Consider the following 18706-nt stretch of genomic DNA (forward strand, 5'->3'; position numbering starts at 1 on the left):
GTACTACAAACTTGTTTTTAACTTTCTCCCACACCTCAGGAAGCAGCAGTTTCTCACATCCAGCTGCATGAATGCACACACCATTCTTAATATGATGTGTGATTGAGAAACTACTTTTTCGGGGTTTTTTTTAGAAGAATTGTGATCAAACTTTTTTCCAAAAGGACCATTTCCTCTAAAAATTATTATTCTTCAGAAGCTATAGGGTAGAACCCAACTATATTACAACTCCAGCGCTTGAAAACAATGTATTTTATCTGCTTCTACATTCATAGGTTCTTGTTTGTAAATTATCATAACACTAAATGTAAAATACAACTATAATAAAATTAATATATGAAAATATTGAAATATTGTCCATATTAATTATATAGTAGTTGTTTGGCAAAGTACACGTAAGCAAAACAAGTTTAACTGACAAAACTGAATACTTTGTCCCTGAAAGCATTCTATTACTACAAAACCAACAAAGATACTATATAGATTCTTACAGAGGGAAAAACAATTGTTCAAACTGGCAAATTCATGCAAAACATCTCCTAGTAAAAAATTGTTCCACTGGAAAAAAAAAAATTAACAGGTACAAAATTAATTAGTAATAATTATTACTATGAAACATTAATCTACTAGACAGCCAGCTTTAAAGATCTGTTTCAAGTCTGTTCCCGAACATCCAGTTCCAATTTCTTTGGTATTAGCTGTTTATAGTTACTATGAACTGTGCTAGTTATCTGTTGTCCCAGTTGTGAAGTACTGCCTTGGTAGCAGTCTTTCTGTGGATGCACACCAAAGAGACCCTTAAACATTGACACAGCACACCCAAGATGTGTGCAAACAGAGCAACAAGGGAGACACACCTGTCCCACAGCAGGGGCAGTGCTCACAGCACATCAGATGCCAAATTACTGACACACCTGGGGCTTGCAGTGGAGCTGAGAAACCTGCTTTGCCAACAAAGAAAAGTGGCAGAAGAAAACTGAAGTGGCCTGCTTTTGTTCACCAAACTAATTCCGTCAGAGCCTATGTCCTCTCAGAACAAAAGTGACAGGATGGAGGCTACAAAAAATGGGGAGCTTCCATTTTCCTCAGGGTGAACTAAGTAATTAGAGAAAAATAATCATTTTTACCCTGTTTCCTTCAACTTCTAAAAGCCCATTACAATCTCCTCCTTATCCACATCCAGCCTAACAAGCTTAAATTTTCATTTTAATATATTGCATATGCAGTATTGTTCTGCATAAGAGACTTAATCTGTGATTGCCTTTTGGGCAGTGAGAGACTCCTGCTGCTGACCCAAACGAGGCTTGAAACAGCAGCAGTAGCATGGTCATGAAAATTAAGCATTTGATCAGTGTAAGAAATTGAATGCTGCTCTTTTAAGTCTCAGCTCCACAAAGACAGGAGTCATCCTGAAAGCTCTTTAACACAGGAATAAATACACAGCTGGATCAGATTGTATTCAGGCTTTAGAATATCTTTCCAAACTTCCTGACGTAACCAGTGGAGAAAACAATTATTTATAAATAGGGCTAAATTTTTCAAGTTTTACAAAAATATCCACAGGTACTGAAGCAGCTTGGTAGCCTGTAGAACAAATCTCTTTGTAGATCTCTTACATTTCAAGTCATTCAAAAAATAAATCTTTGGTTATACTAAACTGCTCATAATTAATAAGTGCAAAACATCAATAGCACCAATCTAAATTATCACTGCTCAGAATAACCATCTTCATCTCAATGGAAAAAAAAAAATGTTTACAATCTGAATTGGTGAATTAGACCACCAAAAAAACTAAGCATATTGCGCTTTTCATTTTCACCTGACTCTCACTGCACTTCATAGTTTCCCCTCAAGATTTTCATCTTTCTAGAGGCACTATTTGGTAACCTAGCTTGGTGTACTGAAATATTTTTCAGGGGGCAAAAAACTGAGAAACTGTATTTTTTCCCAATTGTCATGATATTTCTCATTAATTCCTAACTTCGTAACAATCACTTCACTACATGTTCCCCAAAGCCAGATGAAGTCATCAGTGCCTGTAGTGGCAATAAACCAATTCATATTTCATATTACAGTATCTCCTATTCTGAATATTCATTTATCATTAAAATAATTATAGAATTAAAGGAACTCAGACTGACCAAATAGTCTGCAAGAACTGAGACCTGACTGTGTGGTGAAGTATGGCATGGACTAGACTGACCATTAACTCAATCTAAGCTCATCTACTTCATCTTCCTTTTTATCCTTCCAGCTTCTTCCATTCTTTTAATGTGGATTTCCAACATTTCTGACACAACTCTAATAGAAGCAAAAAAGCAGTATCAATAGTGAGGTATCTGGAAATGTCTGTTTCATCTCCATTTTGATCTTCAGATCAAAATAACCCAAAAGCTCTTGACAGGATTCATGATGTCAGACTATTCCTAATCAAACACTCAAAAGTGCAACTACCTCAGAAAGTTTGCTATTGCTAAACTGAAAAGTTCAACCAACATTTTTATAAATTATTTCTCTTTCCCATCGACCCTTGTTTTCCCTGGATACATCCTCTTTTTTTCCCATAGTGTAAGCAGACATCCCTGTTAAATGAGATGAATTCTGGGGAAATTACTAGAGGTATCATATTTCAGACAATATTATTCTTCTAAAAATGTATTTTGATACTTTTTTTCTTCCAGACTGGCTTTACCTTTCTCTATTACTCCTAACATTTTCATGCTAATGACACAGTGTTCGAATAATGTGCTAATAACTGTTCTAACAAGCTTCACCTCTTTTTTAATCACCTGACAAATTCCTACCAACTACTTCAAAATATACTACTACTTCAGACCTTCCTACTTCAACTACTTCAGACCTTCCTCTGTTACAGCATAATTGTAACTCCAAGCCCTCTAAGAAGCTTTGCTTTGCAACATCTGTATTTCCAGGCAGGTTCTTTAAAACATGTACTGGCACCTCCCTTACAGCAGCAACACACCAAGCATGCTGCCAGTTTTAACAGTGTCAATCATCTCCTGATCAAACATTTACTGAGCACTTCTACAAGTCCTCATATTGGTCCCTTTTCTTTTGGTATGACTGAGCAAATCCAGTCAGAAATGTCTTCCCTTCTGCATTTGCAGATACACAGCCAATACTATGCAACATAACACCCAACTGTATTGAATGTGTGCCACTCTACACTGTTCAGCAGAAATAGTCCATGCTTTTTTATTCAGACCATTTATTTCCTCTTGCCACTTTTCCCCTCCACAAACTTAGCCTCTTGCATTTTAATTAAGTCTGAAAATCAGCATCTTTTTTATTTAAATTTTTCCCTAAGTATTTCTATATATAGTTTTCTCATATCAAAAGGAATTGCATTGCAAGTATTGAATTCTTCCAGAGTAAAACTGGAACAGAAGAAAACAAAAACATCTATTACCACTTGGTTTGCCAGATTTAAAAAAAATACCTGAAGTATAACTAAATCAAAACACACCACAACTTTATTTTTAAATCTGTGAAATTGATATTACACCAATATACCTGCAAGAAAAAATGACTGCCATTTAGAGAGGAAGAACATGATGGACTACCTCCACACATTTTCTCTCCTAAGAAGGGAAAAATCACAGTGTGAATTTTTTAAACTGTGAAGCATGAAAGGAAATTTGTCCAGTATCCACATAGTTCTACATTTTTAGAAATCCTCTGTAAAGAGTAACTATGCACTTCCCAGAAAAGCCTTTGCAATATATGCTTAAATAACAACTGGCCAAATTACAATTAGTTTTTCATTTTTAAGCTGCTGTAGTCTCCTCTCAAATGTGACACTAATGGCATGTTTTTGTGCCCTCCTCATACTAAGATGTGATGAGATCAGTTACCACCACAAAATTAAAGCACGACCAAGAACAGAAGTTTTTGGAGAAGGAAAACAGGAGACAAGGGGAGGAGGAAATACAAGAGACTAAAAACTCTGCACTACTTATCAGCCAGACTTTTGCCCTGGTAGAAATGAAAATTAGAGAGGCAACATGAAGAGAAAGCAAAGTAAAATAGCTTGGCCAACTCTGATGTAACATCTACTCCAACACCAGAAGACAGAGGGAGGCAGAGAGAGAAGAAATTTATTGATCTGCAAATTAAGCAGAATTAATTGCAGGGATTTTGTTTTCCAAAAAGCTGCAATATGAGATGGCACAACTGAAGGCAGCATGAACTGGCTGGTGTTAGTTATAACTACAGACCATTTATTCAACAAATACTTCACCCACCTCTTCTTAGGGCAAACCTGTCCCTTGTGAGTCCTGCCTACTGTTGTCTCCTTTTCAAGGGACTTCAACGTGACACAGCCAAACACTGCCCTCAGTGTAATTTCCACAATCCCTAAATTTAGCAAGTTTCTATAAGCACACCACAATATTCAAAATTATTAAAATAAAATAAAAGTAATAGACTACTTAGCCAAGATAGTTTATTGTCTGGATAATTACAGTAAGCTTTCACTGACATTGCATGTAAACAGCAACACATGCTGCTTGACACTGAGCTGACTGACATGATGTTGTCTTTCTCAACTGGCAATCACCAGCCCTAAAAAATTCAAAATTGTATGAAAGATTGCAACATACACTTATTTTTCTTCAAGCTTTTTAAAGCAGAGAGAGCATTTCAGGACAGCAGGTTTGTTTGCTACCAACAGCAACATTAGCAGAGTGGCACAGAACTTCAAAATTAGCCAGGTGAAAATACCCAAGTTCTTTGACAAATATGATGTGAATTTCTTTGCTTTAGAACATTTAAAACCCCAAACAGTTAAACCACAAAGCTGTTATCAAACCATACCATCAAGACTTCACAGGCTTGTTAAAACTGGTTCCAAAACTCAAGCCACACAACTAAAAGAAGCAAATTATGTGGAATCATAAAATTTCATCTACAGTTCTTGTTCTGTTGCCTTAATTTTTTAATAAATATAATGAAATTAACTTCATCAACCTTTAGGATTGAGTACAGAAAGCAACACTAAGAAGACTGAAAATTATCTTTAAGCATCAACAGTTGCTGAAACACGAGCAAGCAAAGAAAAACTCTCTTACTGAAACTGTCTCAATAATCACAATCCCCTGCAAATATTTCATGACTAAAAGTGCTGAGGATATGCATATGTTCTTCATTGGAGAAATTATCTGCTATCTACAATGACCAATAATTATAGATATTTAAAACACACATTTACTTGAGCCAAGACAACAACAGGCAACAGGTCAGGATTCCACACAGCAAAGCTCAATCAAATAAAATTAAATGTATTATATTCATCTGTGTATTTTCTATTTACTTGTCCCAGCTAAATAACACCCTAAGTAATACTAAATTGTAATTGTGCTTTGGATCAACACCAGGGGCAACATTTTACCTACAGGTAAAATATTAAAACATTAATTGCAAACACAACCTTATATTCACATCAGGAACTAGACACGCTAGAACTGGCTCAATGAAATATGAGAATTCACCTGCTCTGAGAGAAAAGGTAACAATTTATCTCCCTTGGGGTCGGTTTTCTACTCCACTTGGACCAGCAGGGAAGCAGGCTGGCTGCACTAAGCTCCAGGTCACCATGGTGCTCTCCACAGCATTCCAGGATGAAAACCAAGGGACCTGCTGGAGCTGACAGAGTCCTCTCCCTGCACGCCCACCATGCAATTCATACATGCAGATCTTGACCAAACGTGAAATCAGGACATGGCCAATTAAACGTTGAAAAAGAACCCAAGAAATGGGTTTGTATCCCATTAATTAGATGCAGTCACAGCAATAAAAAACAGCCCAACTCTTCCCAAGATCTGAGTGTCAGTGATGATTATTCTTTAGCAATTCCTTTGCAACTAACCACCATCTGCCTTATGCACATTATTCAGCAACTCTGACAAAGTGTTCTTATGTGCCTTCTTGGAACAGTTTAAATATATGCATCAAACATCCTTAAGAGACTTAAATATATTTTGCCTAAGAAGCTCCTGCAATTGTTCTAGCAAATAGGCTCAGCTTTACATTATTGGATACCACCAGTAGTAATTTGGACTGAATACTAAATTATCAAAAAAAGATAACACGGAACTGAACAGCAGGAATGTATGTTTCTTCTAACTATAGCTGTCCCTTACATTTAAGCAGAGTCTGCATAAATATCCATGCCTATGCTATTTAACAATTTTACTTTTTCTCACACAGAACTCAATGCTTGATCTAGCACTCTATGAATAGGTAGAGAAGATAAAGTAGTTCTCTGATTGATCACTGCTCACTACAGAAGGGAAGGATGCATCAGACCACGGTGGTACATACTGCTCCAAATACCCTCCCAGGCCTTCAGGTAGCAATCTGGGTGATGAAATAAAGATTATACTTATTAAATTTGTGATGTGCTCCCAGGCTTTCTGGTGGGAGGGTTGACAGGTTGATAGGAGGGCGCTGTAAGCACATTAGAGAACAAAATTAGAATATAAAATGAACTTGACAAATTGGAGAAGCAGCCTAGGGGAAAAAAGGAGATTTAGCTCAATGAGAACCAAGTAGAAGATTCTGTGTTTAGCCAAGAACAATTAACTGCTCAGATAATGGATAATAACCACTGCTGAGGTTGCAATTCTGCATAAAAACATAGCCCACAAAAATCCAAATATAATTTAACAACAGTTCAGGTTTTACAAGAGAAAAAATTAAAAGGCAAAGACTGTACTGGGATTTAGGAGAAAAATTATGCACAAGTACTCTTATTGTTGTACCAGCTCTGGTAATGTCCCATTGGGCACTGAAATAAGATATATACACTTTGGAAATAATTGAAGGTAAAGAAACAAGAATTAATACAAAATACAGTCCATCAGGATGAGAATAGTTAGAGCTGTTTTGTTTAAAGAAAAGATTGCTGAGGAGAGACAAATGCTTTCAAATACTGGAGTTCGTACTCATGCAATGCTGAACAAGAAGTAATGGACTTTAAAGATATAAGAGTCATTGGCTCTGAGCTGAGACCCTTACCAGCTGTCTTTCTAGCAATTCTGTTATTTCCATTATCCATTTAATATTACATTTTAACAGGAAAGTCTTCAATACAAAAAGCTAACAAAGTAATAAAGTGCTTTGCGTTCTACGATGGTTTGCAAGGGAGTTTATGGGCTGCTCCTTTTCCAGATAAGATGAAGAATTGAAAAGCCTGTTTATTCTGTGCACTGTCTTCACTGCAACTCTTAGAGGTTGCCTCACTAGATTTCAGGCTTATTCACTCTGCTTCTTACATAAATTTTTTTCTTCCTGACATGTTTAAATTGAGAAATAACCACTTGCTGAAATCAATACTGAAAACTAAGATAATGCTAGCTATTTTTAGTAAGAATAATATCACACTTCTAGTCATCATCTTGAAATTTTCTCACTGGTAGACAAAAAAAGAAATAAAAAACACTCATGTTTCAGAGCTAAAATCAAAGTTCTACACATAAGTTCACCTTTCAAGACAATGGATTCCACTTAATGACCACATTTATCCACTGACTAAAAGCAACTGCTTCCATTTTCCAGACCATGTGACTCACCAGAAAGTTGTACCATGTTCTTATCATTTCCAAGCTGATATAAAATCACTTTTACATTTTTTTACCCCTCCCCTAGAGTATCCTAAATTGTAGGGTTTGACTGCACTTGCACCTTGAAGCTGTAGCACTTCTAGCAACATCACAATATTTCAAATGTATTTGAGTATCGATTTCCTACTGGCACCAATTACAAAGAAATTAAATCTAGGAAAAAAAAAATAAAAGTGATTATAAGTTTTGCTTCGTGACAGTAATCCACACTAAGACTGATGACAGTTGATTTAAATTTTAAGTTATGTAATCATTCCATATGGTGGCTGTCATATATAAAAACTTGAATGAAACTACCCCGTGTGCAGACAATTAGCAAAATTTTAGATACTAAGTATTTCAAAAGAATTTATTGCAATTGTGAGGTTGTTTTGGCAATCTTTATATCAGATTTATGGATCTTGAAGCTATGAAGTTTGCAGAAATTAAAAAATATGTCTCTGTTGGATGTGCTCACACACAGGGAAGTCAGTCTGCATCAGCAGGTAAAGCTAATGCAGACAGCATATTCCAAAAATATGCATTTCAGCTTCTACATTTTGCATAAAAAGTAGTCTTGTGTTTTGGTCTAGTGAATCTGTCAAAAGGAGAATTTATATGAACATCCATAAGAATAAGTTACCATATAATCATCCTACATGATTCAATCATTTAACAAGCTTGAGAATACAAATGGTAAGTTGCCAAAATGCCATTCCTTTCCTTGCTTCAACTTGATTATTTGCAGCTGGAAAGGGTCAGCTCTGAGTTTGCAAAAGACAGCGATATCACCTTTTCTTCTTGACATTTCCACGTATATTAAACAAGTAATTAATAACATCTATCTGCAGATATTAAGGTGGAATAGGGATTCAGATCTGCATCAAAGAATGGTTCATTCACCTGCTTCAGTCAATGCATAGCACCTGGCTGAACTGCAAAATTGTCTGAGCCCTTCATTTCATCAACATTATTTCACAAATCAGGCAGCAATCCAGAAGCATGGCAGATCTAAATCAGAATGGAAATAAAAGGCAAGACTGAAGTCGTTAAGGCAAACCCAGCAGTGCCCATGTGCTGTGCATCTACAAGCCTCAAGAGGTTGTATATGAGACCTTACGGATGAAATGTGAATTCAAGTGAAGTGAGAAACACCTCTGTACTGCTCAGAGGTCCCACCTGAGATAAAAGCACCATATTGTAAACACTACACAAACAAGCAGAAGCAACTATCTTGATTGAAACAGCTCATGAATTATGTAAACAATAAAAAAGAGAGGGAGGAGAGAACAAAGTTGTTCAAGCTTTTCTCTGCAAGAGAACTGAAAGGTATAAAGGAGACAGATCATGAAAATTCCATGATCCAAAGATTATTCTTTTCAAAGCCATACTGTACACATACGCACAAAGTTTTCCCTTTATCCTTGCTGTAAAATGTTACATAGATCTACAACTTCCAGAAGCTACATCAGTAGCCCAGTCATTACTTTTGGTACCAGTGTCTCTTTATCACAAGGAAGGTATACAAGCATTTAGATGGAAATGTGGCAAAATGTCTAACAAAAAACTTGCCTTTAAAAAAAGCAGGATCCTCCATTTACGAATACTTCTGCCCTTTTCTAACAGTCACCAAATTAAAGTACTTTGCAATATATTCCTTCTTGTCCTTGCTAGTTCCTGTTATTATGTCTGATCTCTTTCCACCAAAAATATAGTCGGAACAACCACAGATGAGCATTCTGTTATATTAAAACAAAAACAATTATGTTTTACAATTAAATATTTTCTGATCTTTACCAGTAAAGTAACAAAATTCATTCATTTCAGTCCCTGAACAAACAAAAGAGTGGACGATTTTAAGACCAAAGTTCAAAATACATTCAATAAACTAATCTGACCAGCGAATTATCAAAGCACGTACAGTTATTATTAAAGGTACATACTTTCCAACTTGTCCTAATGAAAAACTAACTATGACTTCCAAACGTGTTTAACAACTTCATGGCATTCCTCTCCCATTCTAATTAGTACATACTTCTTCACTTTTATCTACTAATTGCACTCTTATCAATGGATGGCCTCAATAAACAGTTTAGTAGTAATTACTCTTTGTCAAGTGTTTGTAGGTGTTTGTATGAGTAAATTTATATTCTTTTCATATTTTATGATCAAGCAGTATTTAACATAAAAATGGATTTTCTTCTTACTAATAAAAGCAGAATAAAACACATCATAATTTGAAATACTGTAATGGTGTCTGCCTTGCAAATTAGTTACCTTTGAGATGCAAAGATTCTTTCAAAATTTAAACCAACTGTATTTTCAAAACACAGTTGTGCACAAACATCTTAGCTGTCCTTTGAAGAATATTAAGGTTTGTTGAAACCACAAAGCATGCCCTGGTCTTCCCTTCATGGTTCCACAGAACACTTGAAATTATTTGCACTATATGATTAAGGCTTCTCATTTAAAAAATAGGGGGCGCATAAAACCCCACCAAACTTTAGTTTACTAAAAGTTAAGAACAAAATGCACATTGTTGATATTAAACATTATATTTTGTCTCTTTTAATGGAAAAAAATTCCCCATTTTTTAAATGGTTTTACATTGCTACTTCCCATTTCATACATCAGGTTTGAGAGACATTTCAAAAGTAGAGATTATTTTTTCAAGGCTCACTCTCACAAAGCTCATTAAAGCAACTGCCAGGAAGAATAGCATCTGAATGGTACATAACAGATCCATCCGTCATCCTTACTCCCCCTCATCCATCAACAGAAGGACACACCACAAGCCATAACTGCATATATGAAAAACTCTCCTGCAACAGAAGTTAAACAGCTTGGAAACCCCCATGTATCAGCATGGAGGAGATTTTATAAACAAACAATCTTATTAAGAACAAGTAAGTTTCCAGCTAGATGAGAAAGATCAAGCAATTAAAGTATCATCACTGAAATTTAACCATCAAAATAGAAGTAAAAGGCACCTATCAGAGTTATAATCACTCTGCATGTAAGCCTGTACTTGAACTCAAACAGTGCCACATGCAGGGTCCCATCCAGGGCCAGCACCTGAGGTTAGGCTCAGCTTGTAGCATTCCACCTGCTGGAGCAGGACTCCCTTCCTACAGGGCTCTCTCCAGCCCGTGACACTGGCAACAGACCACAGCTAGGAGAGGTCTAATGCCACCCTTGCACACTCTGTGGAGCACTGTAGGAAAGCTAGGAAGTTACATATGTAACTCCATATGCTCCTAAGGCAATCTAAGTACAACTGTGCACGCTGAAACAGGTGTTTCAAGTTTTGGCAGCACAGCAGATTTATAACATAATTTGTATTTTAGACACTGACTGGATTCAATTTTAGCCTGAAAGAAATTACCATATGCTGTTAAACATTTCTGTTATGGCCAGCCATAGACTTTGTACCTCAACATCAAACAAATATTTTAAGTATAGAAGAATATTTCTAAAGAAAAATAAAACATGTCCATAGCTTCAAAACTCTGTCTCTTAAAACATGTTTTAAGTACATAAAGGTGAAAAGAACAGCAATATACAAGTTATAAGTAAGATCACATTTGAGTCCAAAATCTTAAGAGCTATCCTTCTAAAACAGCATATTATAATGGTTTCTAAAGATTAAAACACACTGAAATGCAATTAGCAAATTTTAGAAGCATGGTACAAATAACAATAAGCAACTATTTTTCTCTGTATATCAAATACTCTTCTGCAGTATTTGCAAGCCAGGTATCAAAGCACACTTCAAAATCCACACAACAATAAATTCTAAAAGTTGAATACAATATGAGTATACCAGATTATAATCAAACCAAAATTAACCCATTTTCTCAATCAAAACCTAAGAACATAGCAGAACAGAATGTAGCAGTAGAATCAAGAATTTTGTAAATACCTAGCTTAGAAATATGAGCTATGTGGAAAAACTAACAATTTTATAAATAGGTTGTCATGATTTCTAACAGGGTATTATCTCTGTAACCTATACAACCGAGAAGCACTTTGTTTTCTTATTACAAAATGCTGATCAGGTCCATAACCCTGAATAGAGAGCTGCATAATGGACAACTGTAATCCAGCATTGCCAATAAAGAATGTAGCAGGAGTCAGTACTAGATACACACTTTCTGGGAGAAAAAAAAACTGTATCCTCAGCTCTGATATGAAAACACTGCCTAAACACACCATAATCAAATAGTTTCATCTTCTATCACACCAATTCAAGTAGAATACCCCATCTGAAAAGATACTGAACTGCTCTAAACTGCACTGCTCTCTCTAGATTAAGTTTTTACAGCATGACAATACCTATTTGACAATATCCACAGCCAGGTTTTCTTTTCATGTGCATTTCTGCAAGACTTGACATTTACAATACTTACGCATTGCAATAAGGTTTCTTTTCATATCCTTTGTAGTTATTCATGTTCAGAGCCATTTTGCAAACTTCACAGTGGAAACATCCTTTATGCCAATACTGTAAATAAACGTAAAATAGAATTACTTACGGTATTGATATTTTGAAAGCAGTGTTAGGTTACAGTAAACCTAAAAACACAATTACTTGTCAATATTTTGGCCATGCATTATAGGTCTTTTAACTACATCAAAACAATTACTTTTACATTAAACCAAAGGTACTTCTGAAACACCCTGAGAAATGTAAATTCTCTGCTAAGGTGAATGCCAAGACCCCTGCATGCTGACCTTGCCAAGATAATTTTAGAGATAACTGAAGCAGGAGTTAGACATTAAAAAAAAAAAAAAAAAAAAAAAAAACCAACTATGCCGCTTGCTAAGAATGCAATACTACGCGAATGCAATCACTAACTAATGTGACGGCTGGCTTTTAGGTGCGCCGCACAGACACTAAATTTAGCTCATAATACGGCATTTTCCTCCGGTGGCTTCTACTGCCTCGCCTTTCCGGGGACGGTAATTTGGCGCATCTATCACAGCCTCACTGTTGTTATTTACGGAGCCACCGCGCTGCGCTTTAAGCGGTGCCAGCGGGGGCACCCCGCGGGACGGGGCTGCCGCCGCCCCGGCCGCCGTCCGCGCCAAGCCGGCCATGGCGCCAGGGGCAGCCGAAACCGCCCCAGCTCGGGGAAACACCGGCAACTCCAGCCGGGAAAGGGCCGCCTACAACTTCATCCCTCGGGGAGCCGGGCACCGTCATTCCCGGGCGGGCACCGCAGGGCGCCCCGGCCGCTGCGGCCCCCGCTCGCCCCGCGCCAGCGCGGTGACACGGCGGCTGCCCCCGCCCGCGGTGGCAGCGCGGATGCCGGCGCAGCGGCGGCCCTTGAAACGCTGCAATTGCCACCTGCCGGCTCGCCCCGAAGCCCCGCGGCTCGGCCCTGCCCTGCCCGCCCCACCGGAGCCGCGGGGAGCGGGACGGGCACGCCCGGGAGGCGCCGTCCCCGCGACCCCCTGCGCCCCAGCACCTTGTCCAGGCAGTTGACTTTCTCGGTGGGATAGACCACTTTGCCACAGCGGGCGCACTGGGGGTTCATTTTGCGGCTCCTCTGGGGCGGCGGCTCCGGCGGGCGGCGGTGGCCGAGGTTGCGGTGCGGCGGGCTGCGCTGGACGGGGCCGCGGGAGGCCGATCTACCATCCCCTGCACTGGCGGGGACGCCGGGGGTCCTCAGCGGCGGCGGGCGGGCGAGGAGGTCATCGGCGGCGGCTGTGGAGGAAGCGGCGCTCCAGCTGACTGCGGCTCGGCAGCATGTGCGAGTGGGCGGGCGGGGAGCCGGCGCTGCCGCCCCCGCCGCTCGCCGCCCGCCCCCGCCGCCTCCCCCGTGTGCCTGCGCGCTCGGCTCGCCGCGCCGCGGGCGGCGTGACTCACGCCGAGCCCCGCGCTGCAGCCGCAAGCCAAGCCAAGCCCAGCGGCGCGGCCGCAGCGAGGGGAGGGCAGGAGGGGAGGGGAGGGCGAGCGCCGCGCCGCAGCCGCCCCGAGCGGGGCGAGATGGCTGCGGGGTGTCCCCGCTGCGCCTCCGGGCGCACCTGCCCGGGACTCGCCGGGGCGGGGCCGGCCCCAGCGAGAGGGAAGGAGGGGGGGATGGAGATGGACAACGGGAGCGCGGGGCAACGACGGCGCTGCCGGGACCGCGGGGAGCTCGGGAGCTCCCCGAAGTGAGGCCCGAGGCCTGGCCGTGCGCCCCTGGGCACCTGCCGGCCGCGGCCTCCCGCCCGCTGCACACGCAGCCCCGCATCCACCCGCGGGTGCGGAACGCCTGTGCTTTCCCCAGCCCTGCGCCCCGATGAGTGTTCGGGCGCGGCGTCGCAGCCTTGCCGGGGCTGAGTCTCGCCGGGTCTCACCAGCGGTCCCGCGGGGCAACCGAATCGCAGCCGGAATGGCAAATGCCGCTCCTCGGAGCAGGCTCCGGGCAGTCATTTCTGACTTGCTCTGCAGCGCTGTGGAGCGGTATAGCAAGAACTCATGCGGTTTTTCTTCGCTGAGGACTTCTTTAACTACCTGGAATATAAACCACGCTGAGGAAAGCACTTAAGCCAATGCAGCGCAGCCTTTTCTGAGGGTTTTTTTCAGTAGTGCAACACTCTGTGTGGCTCACAGCAAGGACAAATTCTGCACATACTTGGGTGTTATTAAGTAATCAGAATGCAGTCAGCTAAACTGGAATAGTTGGCTATAATTCTGCCTTAGCAACCCAACTTTTATTCACTGACTGTTTAAAGGCACAGGGAGAAACAGTAATTTCGTTGAAATTAATAATATATGTGATTAAATGAGAAACACCTAATCAGGTTCTAAATATTACATGATGGAAGTTGTAAAGCTGCCTCTGCCTCATCTAGCCTGAAACATCTGGCACCCGATGAAACTCAATGTTGAGATGCTGGCTGTGCTGCAAGCAACAGGAAAGCAGATTTGCAGGTAGTCCTGTAAATGTTTGTTGTCTCCTGTGGCCGTCTCCTGCAGTAGCAAATAGACAATGTGCTGACCAGCCCCGTTTCTGTTCCTGTAATCTACATGCTGGTCCTTTTCAAAGCCAGTGCTAGAAACCTGCAGTTCTCAAAAACCCTGAAGCAGATATTTTTCTTATTGTTGTAGTTAAACAAATTACCTTTGATATGGAATTTAAGATTTGTCTGTTCCTCATTGACAATAGCATGATTTTCACATTTTTTTCACAAATACCTTGAGGTCAAGTTGGCTTCAGTCTAAGGTTTCCCAGACAGAAATAGGTGCACAAACACCCTGCAGTGGCAGTGCAGTGATTCTCATCCTTTGCTACCTCTGTGCTGTACAGATTACCTTACACTCTCTCTTGGGCAGTCTGACTGGCTGTGAACAATGGCTTTTATTCAAGGAACTCTGAATGCTAGGCATCCGAGTATGCTGATAAAGGAAACTTGAATACATGGCTACTCAGAGTTTTCTGTGGGAACTGTTGTTTGGGGATCTGTCTAAAATCCCATCTGAGTTGAATCAGGCCCAACACATAGGTAAGCAATGTCCATTCTGCAAAGGCTACACAGTAGGGAGGAACAGCAAGTCTGTACTGGGATGGAGACTGATTTAAATTAATCTCAAATAGAAGGCAATGAATGTTACCTATGCAGAAAAAAAAATCAGTCTTAAGTGATTTAATTCTTTCCTAGCTTAGATTCTACCAATGGCTTTTATGTGAAAAAACTCCGTAGCCCATTAGAAATAACTAGAGGCATCAGTACTATGAAGTCTTTGAGATAGAGGCTTCATTCCTGGAAGTTCCAGATTATTAACATCCCAGCTAGAGCCTTCTCATGCAGACAAAAATAATTTAGTTATTACTCTCAGTATTATTCTCAATGAAATCCATCACCTTACTCTTGAAGGAAAAGCTTCTACTAACCTGAATATCAACACTAAAACTGGAATTGTATCAATAGAATACCTGCATTTGGATCTGAATTGAGTGTTTCAGCAGTATGAAAGCCTTCCAATATTGTTTCAGGATCCTTTTGTTAACTTTAATTAGTTTTCTTCAGAAAGGGGAGAAACTAGTGTCTGAATCACGGTCTTCATTTCCACAGTACGGGTCTCTTTCCTCATCATCACAACTTTTTTCTGCTGCTACTGTAGTGAAAATGGGTTCTTTTGCTCCGTAAAAACCATTAAGAGAGAAAAATCTGTTTCATAGTGAGAAAGCAGTCAAATGTTACTCATCAGTATCCTTTTTCTGGGTAGATAATGGTGCAATGGTAAAGTCTAGGAAAGCAAAATACAACTCTGCAATGTCACTGACTAAGGGTGTAAATTAAAGGCTTTGAAGCACAGAAGGGCAAAGACCTTGCACTCTAAAGAGCTGCTGCTACAAGCATGGAGCCTGTCGTAGGTGGTGGACTTCTAGACAGGTTCCAGCATTGATTCCCAGATGGTATGTGTTGCCAAGTTGCAAGTGGCATCCCAAGATTTCAGGCTATTATACTTCTTTCATCTGGTGCATTTCAGGGCTGTTATCTAGCCTAGATAATTGAAAAGTGTGTGTTTAGCTGAGCAGTATAAACTACCAACACTTGCAAATAGATGTTTTTTCAGCATGCCTACCGTGGCCAAGTGCAAAAGACCCTCTGGGGCAGCTGTGTTACAGCATTAGAAATACTATAACTAGGTAAAATAGTGATTACAAAAGTTCCTACTTCTATGGCATTTTGTATTTGTTTGTTTGTTTCCAGTGCTCCATTTAGTTTGTTTGGTTGATAAACATACCGATGTGTGCTGCAGAAAAACACCTAAATAATTACAGTGGGAGGTATTTCACATGTTGATACTGAATTTTACCTGAGACAGGTTTCAAAAACCTGTTAAACTAGAAGGTTACCCTGTGTTATTGGAGGTGACTTGACAACACCTTGAAAGAGACACCTCATAAAGGCTTGCAGGTATCTCAGGTTTATATCTAGTTCTCCTAAAAGGTTGTTTGGGACTTCCTCAGCTTTCTTTCCCACAAAATAGATTGCTTACAATCCATCTCCCACAGCTGGAGTCTAGACTTGTTGGAGCAATTGAATGAACTTAAAGCATGAAAACAGAGCCTTCTGTCTTGCAAGTTACCATTCATTTCCTAAGCCGTACATAAAAGCTCAGAGGAAGTGTTTACTACCTTGAGGATCACATGAAGATATGTTCTTTTCACCCAAATTTCTACATCAGTCTGCTCATGAAGTTATGGTTGTATAAAACTCTATTGGACAAAATAGGAGCTCATGTAATCATAGTGATGTATCTTCTTTCCATGGCAAATAATGTGGCTTTCTTTTTATTCAGAAACATCTTTTTGAATTTACATTTTTTGGGGGAAAAAAGCTGTAGGTAGTGTGCTCCAATTAACATCTGATGTCCCCCATACAGTGTCATTATTCAGTCATTTTTCTGGAATAAATTTGCCAATATGTACTTAGACCCTGATGGACTGTTTTAAAAATATTGTTTGGTGTATTTCACTGATTTTTCACACTGTTGTCTATTCTTTAAACAGGTATAAAAGGTGGCATAACTGAAAAATGAAGATAATGTACAAAAAATATCATTTTATTATTGTAACAAGCACATTACTAGTTCTAGCAGATAATAGGCATTGTGCCATGTTTAAGTGGAAGGATGATCTCAGAGTTAAGGTGCTGCATGGAGAATTGCAGATGAAGTCTCTAAGCAGCACGGCAGTACAGATAAATAATACTGTGAGGGGTTTTGTGAAATTCTGTGGCTGTCCTAAATTATGTAGGAAGGGAAAACATTAAACCAAAATGTTGGTTGGCACAGGAATCGGCAGTCAAATTTTTGTCCCTTACTGTTTGAGCTTAGGCTTAGCCACTTAGAAGAAGAAACTGCATGGTTACATTTCAAATAGAAGCAATGTAATTTTAATGTGACCTTGTTTAGAGCTACCCAGGGTGCTGTTAGAGAAACGTGCTTTTAAATTCTCGGCTGTGAAAGGGTAATTTATACTTTCACATACAAGGATTGGTGGAAGCGTGTTTTCAACTTTAGCTGTAGAGAAGCTTCCTACCAAAACCAAAGCAAACCTAATAATGGTTAGACTTTATTATTCTGTGCAATATGATCCAAAATTCACTCTGAAGTGGAATCTCAATGTGCATTTTCAGAATTACTCAATCCTTAGCTGCTCAGATTAATCTAATAGGGTAATGAAATACTGGAACAAAAGTGGTCATTCAATCAGCAACAGTGTTCTCAGGATCTCCTTTCTTCACACAAAAATCATGCAAACTTGAATATTGCATCCCACAGCAGCTATATACTTAACAAATATATAAAAACGTGATAATGATGAGTCAGTGCAATTATGGGCTCATAGAATAGCTTGAGTTGGAAGGGATCCATCAGGTTCATCAAATTTGACTCCTGGCCCTGTGCAGGACACCCCAAGGATCCCACCATGTTCTTGAGAGCATTGGCCAAACACTTCAACTCAAACAGGTTTGGTGCTGTGACCACTTTCCCAGAACCCTGCTTCAGTGCTCAGCCTCCCTCTGGATAGACTACAGAATTGCCTGGAGGAAGGGGCTCTTATTCTCTTAGTATTAATGTTACAGTGGAAATTTATATTATTTCATGTATGGGAGCAAAATTTTGCCTTATCAGTTGGATGCTTCAGGATTCCTGAATTATAATTTCACTTCATGATATGAAAAAAAAAAGCTTAGTAAAAATGGGCCAGTTAATTGAATTATGCTGAGCAGAAAGTTGTTACTTAGCTCATTTGATTTTGTTTGACCTTAGAATTAGCTGATTTATGGGCAAAAAGTAGACTGAGAACTTCATTCAGGTGCAGGACTTGTTACCTTTGGTCATATGTATGTGTTTTTAAAAGGCATCTGGCATTAATGAAGCATATAGTCTCTGTAACTCAGGTGCACAAAGCAGGTGGAGTTCTGTAGATAGCAATACACAAGGTATTTTGAGAAATTGGCAGTGCATGCTTGAGTGTCAGCTTAAAATATATATACATTATTAGAACTTCTTTTAATTTTCATAATTCCCTCCTCTTTGTTACAGTCACTGTATTTTTCAACCCAGTTACAGCTCAGAG

General features: G+C 39.7%; 1 protein-coding gene across 4 annotated transcripts in view; it reads right to left on the reverse strand.

Annotated features, from left to right (window-relative positions):
* Positions 1-13418, reverse strand: part of NEBL (nebulette) — a 258063-nt gene extending 244645 nt beyond the window's left edge. Inside the window, exons 1-2 of one of the 4 annotated variants that reach the window (XM_021530375.3) lie at positions 13094-13418; positions 12032-12126 (exon numbers count right to left, since the gene is read on the reverse strand). In XM_021530375.3, coding sequence (XP_021386050.1) covers positions 12032-12126; positions 13094-13162 — 164 coding nt within the window. In that variant the 5' untranslated portion in view covers positions 13163-13418. Of the gene's footprint in view, positions 1-12031; positions 12127-12356; positions 12422-13093 lie in introns of those variants that run through there. The other 3 variants (XM_077788465.1, XM_077788457.1, XM_077788453.1) reach the window with 3 other exon arrangements.
* Positions 13419-18706: the final 5288 nt, after the last annotated feature.

This window comes from Lonchura striata, chromosome 1 (assembly GCF_046129695.1).
Source record: "Lonchura striata isolate bLonStr1 chromosome 1, bLonStr1.mat, whole genome shotgun sequence".
Lineage (NCBI taxonomy): Eukaryota > Metazoa > Chordata > Aves > Passeriformes > Estrildidae > Lonchura > Lonchura striata.